Raw genomic sequence first — 26,978 nt, forward strand, 5'->3', positions numbered from 1 at the left:
TTGGCTGACCTGCACTTTTAGACTCAATGAAGTCTTCTGTAAAAGATCTCATGTTTTATGAACTCTTAACAGAACAAATTCCTGTTGGTATAATGCACTGAGGTTGAGGCACGCTCAGCTATTTAGAGATTGGAGTGGGTGACAATAATGGTATTGATACTTATACATATGATGATGACGAAAGGTAAATGTTGAAAAAGAAATAAAAATGTCATAAAAGAAATCCAAGGAAGGCAAGATTACAGCTGGAAGAGGATATTAGAAAAAGTTTGTGTAGAGAAATCTCTTGGGGAAATGAGCTTTCGTTAGGGATAGAATTTCTGTAGATGGGTGTTAGGGCGTTCCCAGCATAAGAAGAGGCACAGAGGCAAAGAAATCAAAAAAGCTAAAAGGCCAAAACTAGCTACTAACAGCAGAAGAATCAGGCAGCAGTGCCAAGCACAGTTTGCAAATAGGAGAGAAGGTTGGGGGAGAATTTGAGTGAGATGAACTAGACTGCGAGTTGCATGCTTCAGGGACCATTGGTCTTGCTCACCACTGTGTCTTCCACATATGGCACAGTGCCTGGCACGTAGTAGATGCTTAGTAAACATCTGATAGATGAATGAATGAATCATTAATGAAAAGTGAAGGAGGGAACATGGTATGAGAGGCATTGAAGGAGGACTTCAGAGAAGGAAAAGATGATATCCAGATTTAAGCCTGGTTCACTGGAAGAATGTTGCTGCCAGGGATGTCAGGAGATGAAGTGGACTATCTTAGTGAGGAGACTAGTACTGCAGTACAGATCCAATTAGGAGAATCTGTTCCTCCAGATTTAATTTAATTTAATGTTTTAAAAGTTTTAATGTAGTTAGTTTGGATATTCTATTTAAATATATAATTACTTAATTTAAAAGATTTTCTTGTGTTTGCTATTACAATCACTTATATTGTAATTAATTGTGTTTTGGTATGGTAGATCAGGTTATGATTGAATTTTACAAACATTTTCAACTTAATTTCTATAACTCCATGCTGACAGTGAAATAGCTTTAACTGAGATGTTGACATAGAAAACTTTCACCTTTATTGACAAAAAGTATGATTAAAAATTGAATGACTTGCCACTTCACTCAAGACTTTAATAAAAGTTTTATACAGAATAAGTAATAATAAAGTATAACTTAAAGCCAGGCTACTGATGTGGCCATATACTTATTAACAGTAGTTTTCTAATATACCTCTACTGCATTTTAAATACAATTACCATACTTTCCTAATATTTCTAATAAATGCTTTCTCATTTATTCATTTTCTTTTTCCTTTTTTTCTTTCATAGCTCCTTATTCATTTTTGTGAATGTTATTCCTTCAATTTCTCTTTGATGATTTTTTTTTTCAGTCCATTCTAAAGCATTGACTTCATCTGGAGTAAGTATATATCTCAGCTTTTATTTTTTAGCTATTAGATTTTCAGTGTTTTGGAATTTTGGTTTATAGACTCATTTCTAGAGCAATTTTCTTATGTTTTTTTCATTTTGGTGTATTTTATTTTCCTCTCTCTCCCTCTATACTCAGCTGATATTCTCTGTTGGTTTTACTGTTGCCTCTGTCTACCTTTTCAAGATCCTCAGTCCAGAATAAGGCCTGGACTATACTGATACTAATGTCTAATTAGGGAGCTTGTGGGTTGATTTAGTTACAAGTTAAAATTGTTCTAGGTCAGCTACCCTCCATAGTGACGTTAACCTCAGGGGCTAAACTCTAAAGCCTGGCACCTGCTTAAAGGCCTGTGACTTCACTTCCACACACAGCACTTTGTGTTTCTGTCCCATTTTGGTCCTCGAAGATGTCTATTTTGTTTTTGAGCTTGTCTAAACCTTTTAAAATTTCTTTTAAAAAATATTTCATCCATCATTGGTATCCAGTTGGAAGAAATAATTTGCTCCAAAGTCTAAACTTTGCCATCTTGACTAGAAGTCAACTGATATTTTCAAAACCTCTAGGATTTGTTAGTTTGTCATAAAACAAAAGTAGTTAATTAAACTTAAAAGCTTTTGCACAGCAAAGGAAACCATAAACAAAATGAAAAGACAACCCTCAGAATGGGAGAAAATATTTGCAAATGAAGCAACTGACAAGCGATTAATCTCCAAAATATACAAGCAGCTCATGCAGCTCAATATCAAAAAAACAAACAACCCTATCCAAAAAATGCGCGGAAGACCTAAATAGACATTTCTCCAAAGAAGACATACAGATGGCCAACAAACACATGAAAAGATGCTCAACATCACTAATTATTAGAGAAATGCAAATCAAAACTACAAAGAGGTATCACCTCACACCGGTCAGAATGGCCATCATCAAAAATTCTACAAACAATAAATGCTGGAGAAGGTGTGGAGAAAAGGGAACCCTCCTACACTGTTGGTGGGAATGTAAATTGATACAGACACTATGGAGAACAGTATGGAGATTCCTTTAAAAAGTAAAAATGGAGCTACCATATGACCCAGCAATCCCACTCCTAGACTTATACCTGGAGAAAACCATAATTTGAAAGGATGCATGCACCCTGATGTTCATTGCAGCACTATTTACAATAGCCAGGACATGGAAGCAACCTAAATGTCCATCAACAGAGGAATGGATACAGAAGATGTGGTACATATATACAATGGAATATTACTCAGCCATAAAAAGGAATGAAATAATGACATTCCTTAGACATGGATCAACCTAGCAACTGTCATACAGAGTTAAGTAAGTCAGAAAGAGAAAAACAAATAGGGTATAATATCACTTATATATGGAATCTAAAAAAATGGTAGAGATGAACTTATTTGCAAAGCAAAAATAGAGTCACAGACATAAAGAACAAACTTATGGTTACCAAAGGGGGAAGGGGGGGATGAATTGGGAGATTGGGACTGACATATATACACTACTATGTATAAAATAGATAACTAATGAGAATCTACTGTATGGCACAGGGAACTCTGCGCAATGCTCCGTGGTGACCTAAATGGGAAGGAAATCTAAAAAAGAGGGGATATATGTATACGTATGACTGATTCACTTTGCTGTACAGCAAGACACTAACACAACATTGTAAAGCAACTATACTCCAATAAAAATTAATTTTTAAAAAAGTAGCTATCTGAAGTTTTTAGTAGCAAAGATGTAGGCAGCTACTGTAATTTCCCTTTGTATCCATGTACCGTATTCTCTGCTTTCTGTGGCATGAGTTTTAAAGATAACTTCTTATATAATATATTCAGTATATTAGGTCATAAATTCATCTACATTGCAGAGTTGTTTCTCAGAAAATTTTCTACTTCAAGAAATTGTGTTACCTTTTCTGTAAATTTAACATGTTTGTTAATCATCATATAATTTCTCAGTGGTAGTGTTCAATACACAGATACCATATTCCCCCCCCCCCCCCATCATCTGTGCCATCCTTACTTGAAAAACTCCCATTGTCACAAATCTTTTGATGTGGATACTTTCCCTTGAGTGTAGATACATTTTCTAGAATTCCTAATCTTTTTTTCTGGCATGAACTACACTTGCAATGCATCAACTGTGACTTCCAGTTTTTGTTTATTTAAAGAATAGGAAGAATTTAGAAAATTACAGAGTAACCAGAGTGCTGAATCTTTGTATATTTTTATGATTATTTTCTGATCATAATTATGGATGATTATTTTCATCCATACCTAGTTAGACTGAAGTTGTTAGAGTGACTCATCACCGTAGAGTCATTCAGATGTCAGGAAAGAAGAAAACTTTCCTGTACCCTTCTAGGTTCTTCTGGCTGGTCTAAGAGTTAAATTGACATGAGACAGATTAACAATAGAAAATCAAATTTAATTTTGTACTTATGGGAATCCCACATACATGAGAGGGTTAGAGACAGAAAGGTAAAATGAGGTATATATGACATCCTGAGCTAAGGAAGGGGATAGGAGTCTGGGGCTTTCAAGGACAGGAGGGTCATTCACAGGATGATAAGCAGAAGAGCACATGTATGGGTAATTAGACGTTTGCCTTGACATATAGATGGGGCCACATAGATAAAATCTGTCTCTGGTTATAACTCTTTTCTGGGAAAAATCCCCAACTTAAATTCTTCTAGCTCGTTAAGGGAGGGGCAGTAGTTTCTCTTGAACCCTCAGGGTCTGGATTACCTTTAGCTCAAAATAATCCTCATGCAAAAGTGATACATTTTGGGGAGGCTCATTCTGAACCTCTATACAGATTACTAAACTTTGTTTTCTCAGGGGCTATATTTTACATGCAGAATTCCCCAATTTTTATATAACTTATTAAATTACGCAATTAAAGTTATAAGCCTGGGAAAGAATATTGAGAACAAAAAGGTGAAAGTACCAACAAGCAAACATCATAGTTCCTGTGATTAGAAGGCAGAAAGTAGAACATAGCCTACCAGTGGTCAGGAGGATTGTAAAGCACGGGTTAATCTGTTGAGTTAGCTGTTAAAAAGGTCCAAAAAAAATTTTTATTTTAAACTAAAAATAAAGTTAAAATTATTAAAATGTAATTTATATTATATTTAACAAAATTTAGGTTATGATTATAATTATATACTACTTCTTTAGAACAAATCATGTGTTTTGTTTTGTGTATTTTTTTTAAATTAAACTGTATGGTACATAATATGTTACCTTTTACTTCATGTTTGAATTTCATATTGAATAATACAGAGTTATTTTAGAAAAGCATTTAAAAGATAATCAAGTGAAAACAAAAAAACAAAAACAAAAACAAAACAAAACAAAAAGAAAGATAATCAAGTGTTTCACAGGCCTCTCATATATATGTTACAAGTTTGTCATTTGAAGCATCTGAATTAATTTTCTCTTCTTCAGTTGTTAACTGGTCTTCTCTGCTGGATTCTTATTAGTCAATGACAATGGGTCTGACTCAGTTCCAACATCCCTGTCTGGATTTAGTGTAATCCTGCATTTTTAACAGTATTTGCTATTTACTTTGCAATTGGATTGCATTATTTGATAATCAGTCAGAACCTGACTGATGGTTGTTAGAAAGGGAGGAGTGTTTGGGTACTAATTTTATAAATGATCAGCTCATTAGTAAATATTTTCATATAATGATGACTTTTTCTTCCTTATACATCTCAGTGAATATGGTGTTTCATAAAAGGAATGCTTAGCTAATGAGGACCCTCGGTATATCTTAGAAACAATAAATAAAAAACATTATTCCATTCTTTGAAAAATCTAAGTTGATAATATCATCTGAAGAATAGATAGAAAAAAACAGACTTGAGAATCCTGACTTGGCTATTTACCAAACGGGTAACTTTGAACAAATCACTTTACTTCTCTGTCCCTCATTTTCCCTTGTGTAAGGGGAAGGGGTCAGATTAAATCATTTCTAAATTCTTCTTGCTCTAACAAAACTAAATATCTAAAATATTTGCCAGTTATCATCTATATGTTTTCTCACTTAGGATTTAAATGTTTGTACTAGGTATTATTGCACAAAATCACAAGAGTGAGCAGAGGAGTGCAATTTTAAGCATCAGTTTTACCAGATGCATTTTGTATTTGTGGTAGGTTGGGCAGGTCAGATTCTTTCAAAACAAACTCGGTGGGGGATTCAATTTGTTTTCAGGAAGAAGTTTTATCAGAACATGTTGTTAGACAGTGTATTTCCACCTTCAAAGACAGAAGGTAAAAACAGTCTTTTTTAACCATTTTGTCTTTCTGAATCAGATAGGAAAAGAAGAGGCACAGCTGAACACAGCAAGATGAAGAAAAAAATAAGTGAATAGACTTTTTTTTATAAAGATGTTAGACCCTCACACCTTTTACATTGTTTTCCTCCGAACGTTTGGGTCTTTTTTGGTTTTCTTTTTTACATGTATACTGGGTTGTTGAGAGTTTGAATTTTGTGTTGTTAACTTTAGTTTTACTTGTCATTTATTCTGTGTTCTTGCTGATAGTAGAAGAATAATTTCTGCCTGCTGGCCATCTGGGATTCTACTTGTAGACTTTCTGACTCAGTAGCTTTTCCCCAAATCTATGTACTTCAGACAAAGAGCTCAGCTCTGTGTGCCTCTTTCTACTCCCCACCTGCTGTTTAGAGCATTCACATGTAGATACATCAGTACCATTTTACTCCCCAGCCTCACAAATTTCAGAGGTTGGAATGGACCATTGTTCTTTAGTGCCACCCTCTTGCTGTCCTGATTGTAAACCATACCTCCACTCTTGCCTCAACCTGAATGTCAGAGAGTAAGACTAAACGTGATGTGAAGTTGGGGAAAAAACCAGCACCTTCTGATGTATGCAAAACCTGGACAGTACATTTTGGGGAAGTATCTGCCAAGCAATCAGAGAGCATTCTATAAACAACATGTAAACTAATAACTTAAAATTTATATTTAGCCCTCATATTTTTGCAGTGACATAGATTGAATGAAATACTCTTGTATTTAATTATTTATTCTAGACTTCTTTTTATTGTAACCAGATTGGTGAATGTTTCTAAAACACTCCTGTTATAATGATGGTTTACATATACTTTATCATTCTAAAAGTAATATAATTACATTTATATTTTTACACAACATCATTCAGTCATGATTTAGCAGGTGGCTGTTAATAGAATTCTTGTCTGAGTAATATATTGTATATAGGTAACATATAAATATAAATAAGTTTAAGAATTACCGTAACTTTTGCTACACATTACTAAAAGTTATGTGTTGCCCAATTCATGATATGTTAAAACCCAGGAATTACTATTATAGGTATTTATTTTCTTTCTATGTTACTTATGTCTAAAACAATGGGAAATATTGTTTTTCAAATCCTTTGGTGACGTGACTTTAAAAATATACTATTTCTTGGGCTTCCCTGGTGGTGCAGTGGTTGAGAGTCTGCCTGCCAATGCAGGGGACACGGGTTCGAGCCCTGGTCTGGGAAGATCCCACATGCCGCGGAACAGCTAGGCCCGTGAGCCACAACTACTGAGCCTGCGCGTCTGGAGCCTGTGCTCCGCAACAAAAGAGGCCGCGACAGTGAGAGGCCCGCGCACCGCGATGAAGAGTGGCCCCCGCTTGCCGCGGCTGGAGAGGGCCCTCGCACAGAGGCGAAGACCCAACACAGCCAAAAATAAATAAATAAGTAAATAAATTTATTAAAAAAAAAAAAAAATATATATATATATATATATATATATATATACTATTTCTTAAAAGATTTTAAAATGCTCAATGATGACTGGCTAGCATTATAACATTTAATCATTTGAGTACATTCAAATATAACAATGGTTTATACATATCGCCCAATGGACTTATTTCCAAATGGAAGCCAACTGTGTTGTATGTTTAATAAATTTGGAATAACATTTATGATTTGAAAATATTGTAAAACATCCAGTTGCTCCTGAGGCTTAAGGTGATCACATTTAGGGACAGAAATTTAGGATTTTTGTTTACAGCAGTACAATGGGCCTATTGTGGTGGTGTGGATCTCAAAAGAAGAAGATGAGACCAGACCAGGGAATGTGTATATTGCTAGAATCATTGCTGTGATTTTTGAGTGGCCCATTAATTGAGGAGGTCTAGCTGTTGTGTCCAGAGAATATTATAGCTTGGGGAAGTGGAAGTTCACAGGAGGGTGAAACCCTGTCTTCAGCCTGCTTCATTAACCCCTAATTCAAAAGAAACCATGGCTATAGTTTGTGAATAGGTGACTTCCTTGCTTAATACCCTTCAAAGGTCATAACTGCTCTTTGAGTAAGTTTGAAACTCAACAGTTTGCAGGGCTTCAGTGTAATCTGGCTCCTGTCCTGTCTGTCTCATTCTGTAATACATTCCCGTATTCTACTCTGTAGACAAACTAAGACTGTCACAGTGCATGATCCCTACATACCTTCTCACTCCTCTTCCAGCCATCACTCTAGGGGGCTTCCCATTCTCTTCCCTTTGCCTGGAATACTTGGCCTCCCACTTTTCTTCAGTTCATTTCTCCTTTATCTTTCAGATCTCAGTTTGGTGTCACTTCTGCTTAGCCTCCTACTTGTATCTTTCAGGCTGAGATGCCTTCTTCAGATCTTTCTAGTTTCCTATATTTTTCCTTATACTGCCCTCATCTAATCTATGTGGTTATTGCTTGGCACATCTGTCTCTCCCCTCTGACTGTAAAGAATGTGAGCTGCATCCATGCAGATGTTGGGTCTTGTTCTGTATTGGGTGGATAGCTTCTCACACCATGTTCTACTTAGTAGATACTCAGCAAGGACCTCTTGAATGACAGCTGAATGAAAGAAAACCAGGCATAAACCCAAAGGATGGACTGGGAATGGTAACCTTCAAGAACATGAAGTAGCATCTCAATTAGGGAAGATGATACTCAATATTTTTAAGACTCTTGATACATATTATCACAATATTTTTGAAAAATGTTAAGGACATCTAGATCTTATCAGAGTTCACCTTGAAATGAGCACTCAACAGTTTGGGATACTCTACTTTTTGTTTGTTACAAATTTGTGAAAATTTTAGCTAATTTAAGGGATCAAAACTGGTATAGTATATAAAATTTTATACTTGTTTGGTTTAAAATGGTTTAAAAATTATTACCCTCTGTGATATTTTTTAATCTCCTTTTCTCATTTTTTCTCTTGAGTATATGGCTAATTAATTTTTGTGAGTTCTTTAAATATCTAAAATATTAGCCTTTGGTCATTTATGCTGTAATTGTTTTTCTTACACTTTTAAGTTTAATCTGATTAATGCACTTCTTTTTTTAGAGGTACCTGTTAAAAACATTTAGGTAGCCATATCTATTATTAACATTTTCTCTGTCAATTTGTATTACTTTTTTAAAACAGCTTTTGTTTAGTATGGTGAAATATAAATTTTTGTAGGAGTTTTAAAAATAGATATAATCAAAAGGAGTCATAAGAAATCTCTGCAATTTTGTAAAAGATCAAACTTTACTTTTCAAATCTAGATATTTTCTATCGACAATATATGGGAAGCTCTTGCTGTGACATTATGTATTTTATAAAGGACTCTTTTTAATATCTACTTAATATTTTAATGTGTGCATATACCATAATGTTTTAGCCAAATCTCTACTATGGAACATTTACTTTCAGCTTATTGATATAGAAAATTCTACAATGAACATTCTTTTTCATATAATTTTGTGCATCTTTGTAATTTTACCCCAGGATAAATTATTTTTAAAAGAATTTCTGCATCCAAGGGTATATAATAGTTTAAGGTTATTGATACATTTTGCTAATTGCCTTCCATGAAAGAGATACCAGCTTACACCCATCATGCAGTATGTGAGAGTGTCCATTTTCTTGCTCCGTTATCAAAACTGAGTATTTTAATTTTTAGTGTTCTTTACAAACCCAATTTCTGTCTCTTTGTAGGCTAATAGTCTGAACAACAGCACTGATTAATTCTCTAAAAATAGTGAATAAGGTATTTTAAAATTCATCCTTAAAAATAATACATATGTTAGTTTAAATGAAATTTAAGGCAACTCTGAGAGGTAAAAAACAAAATGAAAACACAAATCCAAACAGGTAGAGAGAAAGCTGAAAGACCATTTGCTAATCTCTGGGTTCTCTCAGCTTTGGTTTTAACTGTGACACAGGTAATTAGAGGTAATTAGAGGGAATGTCCAGGCTCAGCGTATTGATGGGAAGTTAGGTTGGAGACAATTGCACAAATCCGTTGTTCTCTAAGAGCTGTATATGCAGTGAAAAAGTGAACCAAGGTGAGGGATATATTCCACAAATGGAGATAATAAAGATTTTTCTATTGGTTTTAGCCCAAGATGGATGGGGGAAAGTAGGTTTGCCTGAAAATTGATAACCATAACCTAACTTCACACAGGTTGAGGGTTAGGATTCACATTACTTGCAAGGAATGAAAAACTCTTAAGGTAAAATTTTTATTTAAATAGGGACCTGCTGGTGGTACCCCTGAGTACCTGGCAGTCAAAAACACAAATACTCTCTTGAAGAATGCATCTTTAACCCATGTCTCAAAGGATTCTCACCGATAATGTTTCACACATACACACACACACTTACAAAACATATAAAGAAACAAGAAAGCATCAGCAAAATAAAAAAGAGTCATATTCACAAGGATTTCAAAAATTGGAATTATAGATACAGAATGCAAAATAAGTATGCTTAAAAAAATAAAAGAAGGCTTGAAAAATGTAAGTAAGAAGTAACTGAGTAAAATATGACCAATTTGTCAAATAAAACTTCTAGAAATGAAAAATGTAAAAGTTGAAATTAGAAAATCCATGGATAAGTTAAATGACACAATAGAGACAGGGGGAAAGAAAACTGGCAAATTAGAAGAAATTCTGAAGTGATTGCCCAGCATGTGACACAGAGAGACAAAGAGATGAAAAACATGAAAGGGGATAGAGTGACAAATAGCTAATCAGAGTTCCATAAGGGGATAATAGGCTAGAGAGAGAAGATATTCAAAAAGACAAGTCTGAGAACTTCACAAAATTAACGAAGGATAGGAATACTCAGATACAACATAAGAAAGATTGGGGGAAAACATACACACCTAGAAGAATCACAGTGATTCTATGATTCTACGCAGAATATTAAAGACAAGATCTAAAAAGCAGCAGAGAGAAAGGCCAGATGGAGTGACAGACTATCAGCTCTCTGTGTGACCACAGAGATCTCAACCACATCAAAGGAAACCAGAAGACTGCAGAATAATGCCTTAAAATTGCTGTGAGAGAATAAGTTAAAATAGTATACTCAGCAAAAGTATCTCCTAAGAAAAACATGATTCCGTTGAGAGGATGAACAAAGTCAAAGTTGATTCTTTGAAAAGAAAAGAAAAACTGACAAACTTCTGGCAAGAAAGAAACAAAAGCAACAAAAATAATATCAGAAATGAAAAAGGACCCATAGTTATAGGTGTTACAGAAAGTTTAAAAATTATAGGCAAATAATATAAACATCATTTTGAACAATTATAAAACTATCAAAAGAAATTAAGCACTGTCTAAATAAGTGGGAGATATAATCTGGAATTTGATAAACATCCTCAAATTTATATAAAAGAGTAAAAGAACAGGATAGGAGAAACTACCCAACCACCTCTTAAAGTCTTTTCATGAAGCTGTTATACAATGGAGTATTGTGCAGTCATAGATAAATTGATTAATGTCCCAGGGAACAGAGATCAGTGAGAAAAGGACAAATTCACAAATAACGTTGGAATAATTGAATGTCAAAATTTAAAAAAACATGAAAATTATTCCCAATTGCGAACCAAACACAAATATGAAAGAGAAAAGTATGAAAGAATTAAAAAGTTGTGTGGAACTTTAAATTTTGGGAAAAAAATAGGTAAATAATTTTATATCCTCTGGATACCTATAATTTTTAAAGTAAATATTTTGTAAATTTGATAGCATTAAAATAGGAATTCAGTGTTCATCATAAAACACTATTAAAAATAGAGAAATGACAGGCCACAAATAGAAGTATTTGGACCACATAACCAACAAAAGATTACCTCTAGAATGAATGTATAACCCTAAAAATCAATAAGGAAAAGACAAAAGAAAGTTTATAGAAGCCATAGGTAGACACTTTACAGAACAAATGTGAAAAGCTAATGAAATATTGCAGCGATAATTTATGGTAATAATTTAAAAAATGAAAATTAAAACTACAAGGGATACCATCTTATATCCCCATATTGACAAAAATGAGATCCTGTATTAATAAGGATGTGGAGCATGGAAACTCTTTATACAGTGCTACTGAGACTTATAAATTGATACAATTATTTGGGAAAATCTAACAGAGTTGAAGTTGTGCGTATCCTATGAATTATCAATGTCACTCTAGAAAGTTTTGCAGATGTGCACCAGAAGAAAGTCTTCACCAGAAGAATATCCACTGTGCCTTTTTTTCTTTTTGTAATACTAAATCTTGAAGATAATTTAAATATCCATTTAAATGAATAAACTGTAGTTTTCATATAGTATAATACTTTATAGTGGTAAAAATGAACTACAGATGTAATCATCAACAAATATGAATCTCACAATCGCAAAATTCAGCATAAATAAAGCAAATCATGGAAAATTATAAACAGCATAATCATATTTTTATGAAAAGTGAGAACATGCAGAATCAAATAGATTAATTAGGAATAGATATTTAAGATTAGGACATTAAATGAAAGCAAAGAGATCATAAACATGGAATTCAAGATAGTATTTAACCTCTGACAGTAGGCAGGGGTATCAAATCAGAGCAGGTTCTATTTTTTTAACCAAGATGGTGACACATTGTTGATATTTCTTTAACATTTAAGTTACATTATTTGTTTACAATGAAATGTATAACACATATAGAAAAAATAAAGAGAACACAGGACAAAAATGTACAGCTCAATAAACTGCCACAAAGCACACACCTGCATGATCTCTACATAAAGTAATAAAATATTCAGCACCCCAGAAATTATGTCCTCCCTGCCCTCCAAACGTAATCACTATCCTTATAGATTTATTATCTATGAATGCTTCCTTAAACCCTATTGGTTTCTTTGCTCCTGTTTTTTGTTTGTTTGTTTGTTTTTGTTTTTTATTTAACAGTTAATTATTTTGTGTCTGGCATCTTTGGTCAACATTACATGGGTGGATTCATACATTTTATACATGTTGTTAAATGTCTATAGCTCTTTCATTTTCATTGTATATTTTTCCATGGCATGAATACATCACAGTGTCTCTATCCATTCCACTGTTGATGGACATGTAGGTTGTTTCTAGTTTGGGTCAATTATGAATAATGATGCTCTATAGTTTTGTCCATGTTTCTTAGTATACAACATGATGATCCTAAAAAGACTAAATGTATGGTTTATATAATATTTGTGTGTATTAAACATTACAAAATAAAATAAAATAAGAAACTCCTTTTGCAAAATTAATAGGTAGTGAATGGTATTTTTATCTTAATTTCACTTTTTGATCACCACTGGTGGTAAACATGTTTTATATTTTACTTTGAATGTTATTATTTGTGAATTGCTATTGATGCTATTTGCCCATTTTTCAATCTATATAGTACTTTTTTTGATTTGCAAGTATAGCTGATTCACTTTGTTATAAAGCAGAAACTAACACACCATTGTAAATCAATTATACTCCAATAAAGATGTTTTAAAAAAATAAAATAATTGTACTATCCCTTATCTTTTTTAAATTTTTTTTATACAGCAGGTCCTTATTAGTTATCTATTTTATACACATCAGTGTATACATGTCAATCCCAATCTCCCAATTCATCCCACCACCACCACCCCCCCCCCCCCCCCACCGCCACTTGCTCCCCTTGGTGTCCATACATTTGTTCTCTACATCTGTGTCTCTATTTCTGCCTTGCAATCCCTTATCTTATTGGTGAAAAAAAATGTGCTTTTTAAGGTTGCCGCCATTTTGCTTTTTTACTTTAAAATTTTTTAATGGTTTTTAAATTTTTTAAATATTTTAAAATATATCATCACTGAAAAATTTCAAAAAACTAAATCAAAAAAACAAAACAGGGCTTCCCTGGTGGCGCAGTGGTTGAGAATCTGCCTGCCAATGCAGGGAACACGGGTTCGAGCCCTGGTCTGGGAAGATCCCACATGCCGCGGAGCAACTGGGCCCGTGAGCCACAATTACTGAGCCTGCGCGTCTGGAGCCTGTGCTCCGCAACAAGGGAGGCCACGATAGTGAGAGGCCCGCGCACCGCGATGAAGAGTTGCCCCCAACTTGCCGCAACTAGAGAAAGCCCTCGCACAGAAACGAAGACCCAACACAGCCATAAATTAAAAAAAAAAAAAAAAAAAAACCCAAAGTATAAATAACATCATTTTAATCCCCTCTTCCCAATTAACTGTTGTCAATATTCTGGTATCTGTCCCTTGTGACTAAATACACATATATATTTATATTACTATTATAGTGAACATATATAATACATAATATATGTTATATATTATTATATACATATATTTTTATATGTACATATGTATGTATTATATCAACCTTTAAAAATATCTACATATCCATACGTACATAGTTTGGTTTTTTTTTATTTATTTTTTGGCTGCGTTGGGTCTTCGTTGCTGCGTGCGGGCTTTCTCGAGTTGTGGCGAGCAGGGTCTACTGTTTGTTGCAGTGCGCAGGCTTCTCATTGCGGTGGCTTCTCTTATTGCGGAGCACAGGCTTTAGGTGCACGGGCTTCAGCAGTCGTGGCACGTGGAATCAGTAGTTGTGGCTCACAGGCTCTAGAGCGCAGCCTCAGTAGTTGTGGCGCACGGGCTTAGTTGCTCCACGGCTTAGAAGATCTGTGGGATCTTCCCGGACCAGGGCTCGAACCCATGTCCCCTGCACTGGCAGGCGGATTCTTAACCACTGTGCCACCAGGGAAGTCCCACACACGTAGTTTTACAAAAAGGATTTTTCCTGCCTAATAGAACACATTTCCCCCCCAAAATATAGTTGTACACCATCATTTAAAGATATTTGGATGATATTCCTTTGTATATATATACTAATTGTTCATTCAACAAATATTTATAATACTGTATAGTAATAATAATACCGTATAGTAGCATTATTTTATAGGCATTGGGAATAAAGGGATGCACAAAACACCAGCGGTGGAGTTTGAATGATACTGGGGAAAATAGACAGTAAACAAATAAATATTTCATATAATATAAGGTAATAATTAGTACTATGAAGAACAAAAAGCAAGGAAGAGGATAGAGAGTAATAGGTTGGCATGAGAGTATATGGTACTCAAGTAAGGCACCCTAAATGAGCAGGAATATAACTGAATTGTGGGAGCCCACCATGCCAGTATCCAGGGCAAAATCATCTTAGACAGAGAAAGAACAAATGCAAGTCCACAAGGCGAGCCTTTAAAATAAAAAAAAAGCAATTTGATACTGGTTCACATTTAGGTTACTTCCAATTATTAAAATTTTTAAACAAATTTGGAGAGACCATTTTTGTTAAAAGACTTCTTAAATTATTGCAGGTGTTCTAAATGTTCTTCTCAATTTTCATACCCACTTTTGCCCTATTGTATGTTTTCATGGCTATATTGATAAGAAGATATGAAAGTGTATCTGGAAGGAAGTTAATCTGATGCCATCTTACTCTATAGGCCTAATTCATATTTTTTAGAGGAAAAAATGAAAGTTTTAGAAAGGAAAAGTTTTTCAAAAAAATCAGAATATAGAATGTTGAATTTAGAGGGGAATTTTTATAGCTAAGGCAAAAAATTAAAATGCCTTGGGCTGTACTGCTACTTAATTTCTTTTTGTGCCATTTTAATATCATGGAACCTTTAGTAAAATCACTTAAAAATAAGAACTTTGACACATAAATTTTTAAAATCTCCCTTAGGTCGCTGATGCCAAGTCTTTCTCAGGACCTTTTAATGTCTTGCCTGTGAAGACAAAATGGAGTAACATTGGTTTTCATATCCTTCTATTTGATCTGGAAAACCTTGTTGAACTTTTGCTGCCAACTCCAATCTGTGACGTTGACCCTTCCAATTCATTCTATGGCAGTGAGATCCTGAGAAGAGCCAAAAGCACAGTAGAGAAGAAAACACTGACACTGAAAAGAAATAAAACTGCCTGTGGCCCTCTCTCAGTGGAGGCACAAGCCAAGCCTGTTAGTGAAAGCCCAGCCCAAGGAGAAAATACCATGAAGTTATCAGAAGAAAATGATGGCATTAAAAGGCAGAAGAAAATAAAGAGCTCCAAAAAGATGCACCTTAAGCAATCTAGAAAAGTCAATGCCAACCTCACAATAGACACAGCTAAATTGCTCCTATCTTGCCTTTTGCCATGGGGAGTGGATAAAGAATTAGACAATCTTTGCATTAAGCATCTCAATATTTTAAAGCTTCAAGGTCCCGTTTCTTTAGGACTTGCTTCAAATGAAGATCACTTCTCACTGATGCTGCCAGGTTGGGATTTATGCAATGCCGAAATGAAAAAAGACTATTCAAAAGTAAATTTATTTTCCAGAAAAGTTTTGGACTTGTCAAATAAATACACTTCCACTCTTCCAAATCAGGCTGGGATGCCAAGCAGACCGGAAAATAATTCTGATTCTTTGCAAGAGCCAAACACTATAGTTTACTTATTGAGCAAACTATTTTTAGTTAATAAGGTAGTTAACATGCCTTTAGAACTGGCATGTGGAATTGACAGGTAAGACATGCTTAGAGATTTTTGACTATTCTTATTTATGACATTAAAAAAATTATCATTATTTGTTATATTTAGCTCTCTAGCCTCCCTCCTCCCCCCTCCCTCCCTCCTTTCCTTCCTTCCTTCCTTCCTTCCTTCCTACCTTCCTTCCTTCCTTTAGATGAAGAGTAAATATGCAACATCTCCTTTAGCTCAAAACAATTTTAAGAAAATCTTCCTTTTAATTCTTTGAGATTGGAGACTACTTTGGGCAATAAATCTATATGTTTTAAAATTTATTCGTCCAAAAAATATCCATTGCTCTCATAATATGTGCCAGGAAATTCACAGTACTGGATGCTGAATGATTCAATAGATAGATAGATCAGTAGATAGATTCACACACACCTTGAAATCCATTATACTTGTTGTGAACTAAGTATGAACAAAAAACATTTAAATAAATGCCTATGATGATATACTTCGTATATCATTAGGAAAGGAAAAATTTGAAAATTTCATACCTCAAATCCCACTGTTTAATTCATACTTTGGCATATTAAAATAGAAGAGGTTATCATTAATTCATTTATAGAAAGTACAGTTTAGTAATAATAGGCATTGTTTTTTGAGTGTTTAATATCTACTAGTCACCATGTAAGCCCTTTACATACATGATTTCACTTCATGTGCACAGCAAAGCTGGGGTATAGGTACGATTATTTTGTTTATTGTATAGATAAGGATATTGAGGCTTATGGAGAGAAAGTATCAACCCCAATATTAATTCAGAGCCTTACAAGCTGATTCAAGGCTGGGCATCTGTCTAACTCCAGAGCCTGATTGCTAACCTTGACTCTGTGTTTACCTTCTCCCACTGCTAAAATTCAATATACTTTTTCATAGTCTGATGTTAGAAGATTGGATTCAATTCATCAAGTGCTTACTGAATATGTCCTTAGCACTAGCTCATAGAGGAAATATAAATAAATTTCTCATTTGGGTAGGAACTAATTGAAATGATGAAGATAATGCACATGAAGTAAGTAGAAAACACTGAAGGAACAAGGAGAAACATTTGTAGTATAGGTAAGTATTATAGGTGGTCAGAGTAAAGAGAATACTTAGTGTGAGATGAAACCATCAGAAAGCCTTTATAGAAGATGTGCTCATGAACTGCTCAGTACATGGTGGTAAATAGTCCTTGACATTTCTGTTCTTTGGTAAGAGCTCAGTTCAACAAATATCTGTGTCAGGTACTAGATAATAGAGTTCCTGCCTTCAGTGAACCTACAGTCTGGTAGCAAATCCATATGGATTATGTAGATTCAGTGTTAAGCTCCCTATCATTACAATGCTTCTATGCTATAGGGTTTTCCATTTTCTGTTTGGTGGCCCTAATAATGAGAAAACAGAGACTGGTGAATTTCCATGATTCATATACTTAATTCTCCTCTATTTTCTTCTGCTCATTACAATATATATATATATATATATATACATATATAATATATAACTTCATATTTATAATTTATATATATAATATATATGTATTTTAATTTCAGTTAGGCACTTTTCTTTCTATTACTAAGAAAATTAAATAACACCTAAAGTATGATTAAAAAAAAATTGTAGTCAGCCAAGCCTGAAAACCTGAGAATGAACCCTGGTTTTGTTGTTAAACTAGTCATGTGGCTTTGGACTAGTCACTTAGCCCCTCTGGGCCTTGCTTTCCTCATTTACAAAATGAGATGAATAGAATAGGTGATCATCAAGATTTTTTCAAATTCTTGAAAACAACTTATATTTGCTAGCATAATCATGATCCCGCAGAGCAGATGAGGGACTCAGTTATTGTCGCCAGAGGTTTTCATTCTGAGTTTGTTCCAGATACTGAATACAAGATGTGAAGGATATATCTGGTGCCCTTTAGGGGAGATTAAGGGCTTTCAGCATGATTTCCATTAAATGGCCTTAAAATCATTGCCACACATTAGTTAATTCTTTACAAAATTCTTCATTAAAACAAATTATTGAATGGAGGTGTCAGGATTAGAGACTGCTTCCCTAAATAAGCCATTTCAGATTTGATCTGCTATTGGAGACTGCATGTTATAGTTAAGGAAATCAAAATAATGTGTATTGGATTTGTCACTCCAAATCCTTCCAATAAATTTGGCCATTTTGCTAACATTTCACTGTGGTTGTAAAGGTGGAGAAATCTTTGTATGCTTAACAACTGAGTGTGTGACGAAACTGAATTTTAAGGAAAGAGCTATCTGCCTATGAGAATATCCCTGGATAGTATCTGAATTTCCTCTCATTGAATCACTGGACTAGGGTAAAGCCTGTCTTCATCAAGTCCTGATGGTACCTGGGGATAATTCTTTGGCAGCTATGAACATATTAGGATTCAAAAATGTATTACATTAGCCACAAATCACATGACCTAAAGTCGCAAGGCCCCTCCAGTAAAAGTGGATCACAAGATAATTCTGGTAAACTAAGATTCACAATTCATTTGGGGTTAGGGTTTTAGGTAAGTTAAAGTGGGGAAATAAGATTCACCGAAGAGAATAATGTCAAAGATATTGCTAAAAATAATGTGTTCAATTCCCAAATGTGTTAAAGTGGTCATGCAGTCATATCGTCAATTTATTTCTCAAAATGTTTTTTATACATCTTTAATAATATCCTTTGAATCTTATTTCAACAGTTCTTTCACAATGGAGTCTGTGCATAACAAGATGAAAAGTCCTGGGAATGATATTTTAAATGTTTCAAGCTTCTACGGTTATTTACGAAATGGTAAAGAAGTTACAGATATAGTCTAATAATTTTTTTCTTCTATGAAATAAAAGTGCTATAACGATAGCACCCTGCAGTTTAGAATAAGAAGTGTGTATGTTTATTGTTTGATTCAGTCTGTATTTTACATGGTTATAGTTTTGTATTCTGTCTATATTTGAAATATACATGAAATTTTGTTATTAAAGTAAATATCTTATAAGACATGTAATATGATAGATTTCATCAAATGATCTTTGAAATACCTAAAAGTCTGAAACTTTTCAACAAAGGAAACATTTGAATATTAAATTAAGGTCATATGTGATTTATGGGGAATTTACTGTATCAATATCTTTATTACCAAATAAGTAATTATTATATTAGAGAGTTTTACAGTTATTTCAGAAGATTATATAATGGTCCTTGAATTCTTCTGAGTAACAGTCTTGGTGTTTGGATTTTCTTTTGATGCCAAATGGCTAATTCATCTCTAAAACCTGCTTCTCCAAATTTTTGACATCTCATTAAATGGCAATCCAATCTTTCCAGTTATTTAGGCCAAGAACTTTAATGTCATATTGACTTTCCCCTTTTTTCTTGTACCCCACATCCAATGTTTTAGTAATCATGTTGGTTCCACCTCCAGAATATATCCCAGATTCTGACTGGTTCTCTCCACCTACATGGCCAGCCCCCTGGTGTGAGCCTTCATCCCCTCTTGCCTGGATACAGAAGCCTCCTAACTACCCTCTGCTCCTATTCTTGGTTCCTACACTCTATTCCCAACCAAACACCCAGAGTCATCTACTTGAAACTAAGTCAGAACCCCATGCTACTGCTTAAAACCTTTCAGTGGCTTATGTTTCACTCTGAATAAAAGCTACAGTCCTTAGGATAGCTCACAAGGCCCTGTATAACCTGGCTGCTCTACTTATGTCATCAGACACACCCCCCCATCTGACCTGATCTCTTTGTACTCATCCCCTGCTTCACGCCTTCCAGCTTTGCTGGGCTTTTTAACTCGTACCCAAACATGGCAGGCAGGGTTTAGGGTCTTTGCACTGATTGTTCTCTCTGTCTAGAATGTCCTTTCTCCAGATTCCACATGAATCAACCTGCTGCTTCCCACCTCCACCCTCCATCCTTCAATTCCTCCTCAAATACCATCTTACCAATGAAGGTGCCCTCCCTTCTCCCCCACACACCCTACCCCTTTCCCTGTTTTATCATAATCCTTTTCACTATCTGACATGCTGTATAGCATTTTTTCGTTTGCCACCTACTTCCTGCTACTCAAATGTAAGCTCCAGGGAGGTTATTGTTTTTTATGACAGTTTTATTCACTGCTGTGTCCCCAGTTCCTAGAACAATGCCTGCAAGGAATTAAGCAAGTACTTTTGGATTAATGGATGAATAGAAAATAGAACAATGGTTTTGGAGATAAACCACTAAGGTTCAAGATCAAGTTCTGCCACTTACTACTTAACTTTGGGTGTATCTTTTACTCCTTTCAAAGCCGAATTTACTGCATTTATAAAATGGGAATAAGATTCCAGAATTGACGTGCATTTTGCTTCCAAAGTTGTGCAGTATATGATCAATACATTGGGGTGGCCTGAACAACACTGCACAGTGGCCCTCTCAGGGCTATTGAAAAGAATATTCATTTGGGATATTTTAAAGTGAGAGTTTATTAATAGCTTCCAATTATTAAGCTCCTAGTATGTCCAAAGAATTATGCCAATGACTTTACATATATTACCTCAAATAATATATAAACAGCAGTGCACAGTAGGAGGATCTATCTGTGTTTTACCCTTGGGAAAATTGGGACTCAGAGAAGTTAGATGACACGCATAGTCAACCAGCCGACAAGCTGAAGGGCTAGGATTCCAGTCCAACTCCATCTAATTCCATACCCCTGTTCTTCCCACTATGTCAGGCCACTTCTCATATTTATGATTACAAGTCATGATTCCTCTATATGATCCCGTCTGGATTTCCAGCCTTCTCCTTAGATAGTAGCCCTTTTTAGGGTCATTTGCTCTAATTTTCTTTTTTTATATAACACTGGGAAAGAGACTAGAATTTAAGGTGCAGTGTAAGTAGTTTCTGCAGAGACCTAGGGATTTGCTAACCAGAGCCAAGGAGGCCCCAACTTTTCCTATGACTGTCCCAACCAAAGCAGCCTGAGCAACTAGTGTTATTACTGAACCATCTCCCTGATGTTGAGAGGTGGCATTTACAGCATTTAAAATTCAGTTAGGTACTAAGGAAACATAGTTTTATGTTTTATAGTCGCCAGATGGGAGGTGAAGGGAAAGGAGGGATTCACTTCATGCTATTAATTCTATAAAGTCCAAGCCTGAGGAAACCTGGAATGTTTTCTTTTTATCTTTCCCCCTGAAGTTATAATTAATTCTTTAACTCACTGTTATTGCCAAGAAAAGTTGGCTCTCATTTCCATCTCATATTAAAATTTTAACATCACATTAAAGTGTGCTGTGAAGTACCCCGTGATGCCAGTAAGTAGTTATGGTTGAGACCGATACTTAGCTTTGATGGTGGAATCACAAGGTCAACAAAGTGAGAGAGGGAGAAAGGAAAGCGATCAAAAGAAAATGCTGTTACCTGCTGTGTTCATGAAGAAATGGAAAATACGACTTCAAACTCATAGTGTTGTATCATATCACATCTTTTATGTACTGTTCTTGGGCATTTCAAATTCACATCATAAGTTCCATCAGGAGAAAATGATGATATTAATGAGAAGTTTCTTATATATTTCTTTCATATTCTCAGTTTACATTATATCAATACCTTCTATTACATTTCCCTTGACCACTAATGTGAGATATATATACACACACACACACATATCTATTAATATATAAAATGGTAATTCAATGAAAAGCATCTTGGACTAATACTAATTTGAATAGTTGATCCAGGATTTCAAACATACATTAATACATTAATTTAAATAGACAATTATAGCAATTTTCCCTCCAGCTCAAGCCTGCATCACTCTTCCTTATCTCACTCCTGGATCTGGCACCTAGATAATATACTTTAGCCATCAGAAAGCCTTAATTCATTGATTTTTTTCATTTGGATGATAATATGTTCATTTTCAATTAATGAAAAGGCACTTATTAAGTGCTTTTCTGTGTAGGGAACTGTCGGACACTCTATGGATCAATTTAAATAAACCAAGCCATAGCTCACTCTTAAAATTTCACACTGAACATTAGGGCAAATAGATAGAAAGGACATTTAAAAGGGCAAACTTAAAAAGAAACAATACATAACAAAATGAGTCAAATTAAAACATAAGTGCTATACCTATTGATCAGAGTAGTATAGCTCGGTAAGGACGAATCAAAGGAAGTCTTTTATAGGATTTTCTGTGTGACAGATACTGATTCATGGCAAGGTAGAATTTCAGGAATTATTTGTATGAGGAAGGAGTTGTAAAATTCAGCGATCTGTTTTGGGGGGAATGTTGGTCATTGCATTTTGTTGGCAGAAAGGTACAGAAATGGGTTTAAGGTATAAAGATGAATTTGATTTGATGTGAATGTGTATTAGTATAATTGTTAGAAATATATATATATATATATAAGTTAATTAATGTTTCTTGACTCTGGCTATATAAGAAAATCATCTGAGATACTTTTAAAAAGTATTAATGCCGGCCCCACCCTCACCCAGGGACCTATTAAACCAGAATCACTGGAAGACTGAACCTGGGCGTCGGTGTTTGTGGGGGAAAAAAAGGCTCCCTAGGTGATTCTAATGTGCAGCCAGGGTTGAAGATCATTGGGCTGCATCCATGTTTAATACTCTGAAGATATAAATGTGTTCCATATATTTCTAGGTAAGAGTGAATCCCATCTACCTGAAGCTGACGTTTCACTTTTGAAGCTAATTTCCTGTTGGAAAGACCAGTCTGTCCAGGTATGATACGGTTCATGTTCTTGAAGTTATTGGAAGAGTTCCTTGCTGCTGTGGTTCATTCATACTCCCCTTTACCTGAGAGTATACGTGAGTAGGTACTCTTGTCCTCACATATTTTCTTCCAGAGTATTTCATTTAATAGGACTAACACAGAGACTAATAATGAGGGAAAAGTGGAAAATAACATGCAAGGATGCACCAAGTTAAGGGGCATGAATAAAGGGGGCCGAGGAAGGGATATTTATCTTGTTACAGGTAACTTATTGCCCACTGAGGTTTCAGGTGGTGGCAGAAATGTCTATTATTTGATTTCAAAATTAGATATAAATGTCCCTAGGCTTGAGAATTTGGTAGGTATAATTAGAAATCATTTTTCTATCCTTTTCATCTGTGAGCTGATATAGAGAGCTGGTTTCCTCAAAGTCCAATTTAAGTCTTTCTTCTTCTTTTCAAGGATTTTTTTGTGGATAGCTTTGAACATTGTACAATAAATATCTGTGCATTGATTAGATGAATATTTATTGGAACTTTATTCTTCATGGGCTTAATAAATGTCAAATTTGCAAGACAAGAAGAGCAATAACTCCAATTACAAATGGTTATTTTTGGTTACAGGAAAACAAAGAAAGTCAACTCAGAACAAATTATGGGGGCTGACACCATAAAACCAAATAAACACAGTTGGGATGGTTATTAAAGCCATGGCCTACATGATTTGCCCCTCGCCTAACCTCTTTCTTCATCATTCTCCCCCATTCTCACTAGCCACGTTGATCTGCTTGTAATTTCCAGAACATACAAAGCTCACTTCCACCTCAGGACCTTACTATTCTCTCAGGCTGGAATTCTCATTTTTTCCATTCATCATTTGGGTCTTTGCTCAAAGCCAACTCCTCAGAGAAGTCTTCCCTGATCACTCCATCTAATATTGTCACCATACCTTGCTGCCCCATGCTCCAGTTACCATCACATTATCCAGTTTTATTTTCTTTGTTGTGTTTGCTTTTAGTGGAGATTATACCATTTGCTTTTTTTGCTTGCTTACCTTCTGTCTTCTCACTGTAACAGAAGCTTGCTGAGAGCAGGGACTTTGCCTGTCTCACTCACACCTTTCAACAGTGGCAGTAGCCAGTCAATATATATTTAATGAATGACTGAATAGCTATGCAAAAAGCATATGTGATAATCAAATAAATATTAGTATATGTTGACTTTACCAGCATATTTACAGTCACCCTAAAAGAGCTTCTATTAAAGGTGGGATTTTTTTTTTTCCCCAGTAGCCAAAGAATTTCTCAACAGGGAAAACAATTCTTAAGGAAAAAAGAATTCGATAAAACATTTATCCTGAGTTTCTCTAATTAAAGATCTTTTGTAGTTGTTCATTTGACCTTAAAATAAATTTTAATGTGGTTTGGATATGTTTGGACTAATGGAACTTAAGGTTCTATGATTCTATGACCCTGTGTAAAATGCTGGCAGCAGGACAAATATTACTAGAGCATTTATTACTCACTCTGTATGAAGTTTAAGCTTCAAAATTCTCCTCTCATTTCTGCCACTAACCTGATGAATGACTCTGGAAGATAGGTTTAACTTGTTGATTATTTATTTTACTCATGTGTAAAGTGAGAATGAGAATTCCTGGGGCCCTCAGGAAAAACAGAGGCTCTTGCAAGTATCCATATAAATGCTTCATTAACCAATCCTCAAATTCCTTATAAAGCTGTTCATTTAAGCAGTTAGTCAAATCATGTTAACTTGAATCTGCTTTTTAATGTATTTTAGGAACACTAGGTGGTAATGGAATGATTTTGTAAAAAAGAGCATAATCCTACTTCAGAAATTGAAGGGGGCGTACCTTTAAGGGAATGGGTAAGGATGAGTTAATTTTGCAGATGAATGAGTTTGTCTGGAGATTGTTTTTTGTTTCTCACACATGAAATATACACAACATAGAAATAAATGCTGGAGAAGCAACAGCAGGTTTTGGGGTTCCTAACTTGCATGTTTCTGAAGCAGCACTAACGTTCTTTGGATTTTATAATCTAACACCAGTGGGTGAAATCATGACATCCAGGCCTCCTGAGAGAAGTATTGCTTTTCCAGGAGATGATGCAAGACATGAAAGGCTCGTGTGAGCCTGAGTGTTGGGAAAATGCTTTTATGCCAGAAAATCTGGACACTGAAACCACAAGCAGGCCACGGGGGCCCTTAAGAGTCTTTATAATGCTCTGTACTATTTTACAATACTTTGCTGTTTCAAGGTGTTGGTAGAAAACCATTAACATTTTTAGCTTGCTATGGCATAGTAATACTTCTAGTAAAAAGTATATGGCCCAGATGTGGCTCTCTTTTCCCAACCAATGGATTTTTAAACCTTATTTTAAATCTGCACATTCCTTCATAAGCGTGTAATGCTTTGCATATCTGTCTTTTCAGGAAAACTGTATATGCATTTGGAAGACAGCTTTATAGCCATAGTGCTTTCAATTTTAGCTCAGTATTAACATCACAAAGTTATATAAAATAATGTCTACAGATTTTATATTTTGTTGGGAAAAATTCTATGCCTACTACCTATCTACAAAATTTATCTACTCTGTTTATATGCTAGAGACACTTAAGTATTGACCGTCAGAAACTATCATTAAATTTTACTTTCCATAGTATATATTTTTAAAGTATACAATATCTATTTCAATTCCATTAGCATGGTTTTAGTGCTCACTGTATACCAGATACTGTAACATTATTATATGCTTATATAAGTTGTACCATTTCTCTGTGTATTGACTTCACACTGAACACAAAGCGTGTATTTTGAGTTTGTTTCCAGTTGGGTACGTGCCATTCTGTATTCACTTTTAAGTTTTGTGGCTTTGAGTATCCTGCTCATTGTGGTTAATATGTTTTATTCTGCTGTTTCTGCTTCATCTTGTTTTTTAATGATACTCATATTGATTATTCCTGCAATATGCATTTGTAGTGACAAATATGTCAAAAAGTTTCAAAATTTAACAGGTAAAAAAAATATGGTCATGATATATAAATCTAATAATTAGAGATGTTAATTGAAGCTGCATAAATCCCTGTATTTTTTTAAGAAAGAATATGGATCCAAGTTGTTAGAGAATATTATATCTAGTGGATAGAGGACTTTCTAAATCACAGTTGTGAGAGGGCATCCATAATCCCATGGGAGCATATGGCCAAACTGCCCATTCTGAGGGATAGACCATAGTCTGGATGTACTACAGTTCTGAGGATATCCTCTAATATCTTCCTGATTTTTATAGGTATGAACAGAAGCAAGTTCCATACAGCTTTCTGTGATTGAAAGCTCTCATCCTAGCCTCTCTCAGCATCACAGACTGTTTTATAAGTATGGACATGAAGTCCCAGAGAAGTACGTGACTTGTCAAAAGTTACATTTGTAGTAACTGTCATAGTCAGATCAGGAACTTGGACCTTCTCATGTCACATTGAGAGCTCTGTATACCACACCATTCATGTCTTGGAAGCAGTGCTATCAAATAAATGTGTGGCAAAATTAAAATGACGTAAATTCGGTGTTGTAAAATTGTCCATGAATAATTAATACAGGTTGTCCCATCATAATATCTACATGATAAGCATGATTCACTTATTGTGATATAGAATAGTATATGTTAATAGATATCATAGCTAATAGTTAATATACAACGGATCTCAGCATATGGTAGATATTAATAAGCATGACTCATCAGTATCATGATGTGTAGAATTATATGTTGTGTTCACGGTATGCAACAGCTTTCACAGTGTTGAGTATCTCCTCACATGATGTAAGCATTATGTACCTGCATTGTGACAGGCAGTACTACAATGTTAATAGATTTGGTATGCAATAGTAAAATCATATCATTCATTAGCCTTTTTTCACGACCCAACCCAGCATTTGACTGGACAAG

General features: G+C 34.8%; 1 protein-coding gene across 8 annotated transcripts in view; it reads left to right on the forward strand.

The window, feature by feature from the left end:
• The window catches only part of WDR72 (WD repeat domain 72), a 204,083-nt gene that overhangs the window by 100,654 nt on the left and 76,451 nt on the right, over positions 1 to 26,978 (forward strand). For 7 of the 8 annotated variants that reach the window (XM_059913263.1, XM_059913268.1, XM_059913264.1 and 4 more), the window contains 3 exons: positions 15,479 to 16,296; positions 18,992 to 19,083; positions 22,946 to 23,025. The exons of the other annotated variant lie outside the window; for it this stretch is intronic. In XM_059913263.1, the coding sequence (XP_059769246.1) occupies positions 15,479 to 16,296; positions 18,992 to 19,083; positions 22,946 to 23,025 (990 nt within the window). The remainder of the gene's footprint in view (positions 1 to 15,478; positions 16,297 to 18,991; positions 19,084 to 22,945; positions 23,026 to 26,978) is intronic. 8 annotated transcript variants of the gene reach the window in all.

The sequence above is a fragment of the Balaenoptera ricei genome, chromosome 2, assembly GCF_028023285.1.
Source record: "Balaenoptera ricei isolate mBalRic1 chromosome 2, mBalRic1.hap2, whole genome shotgun sequence".
Taxonomy (NCBI): domain Eukaryota; kingdom Metazoa; phylum Chordata; class Mammalia; order Artiodactyla; family Balaenopteridae; genus Balaenoptera; species Balaenoptera ricei.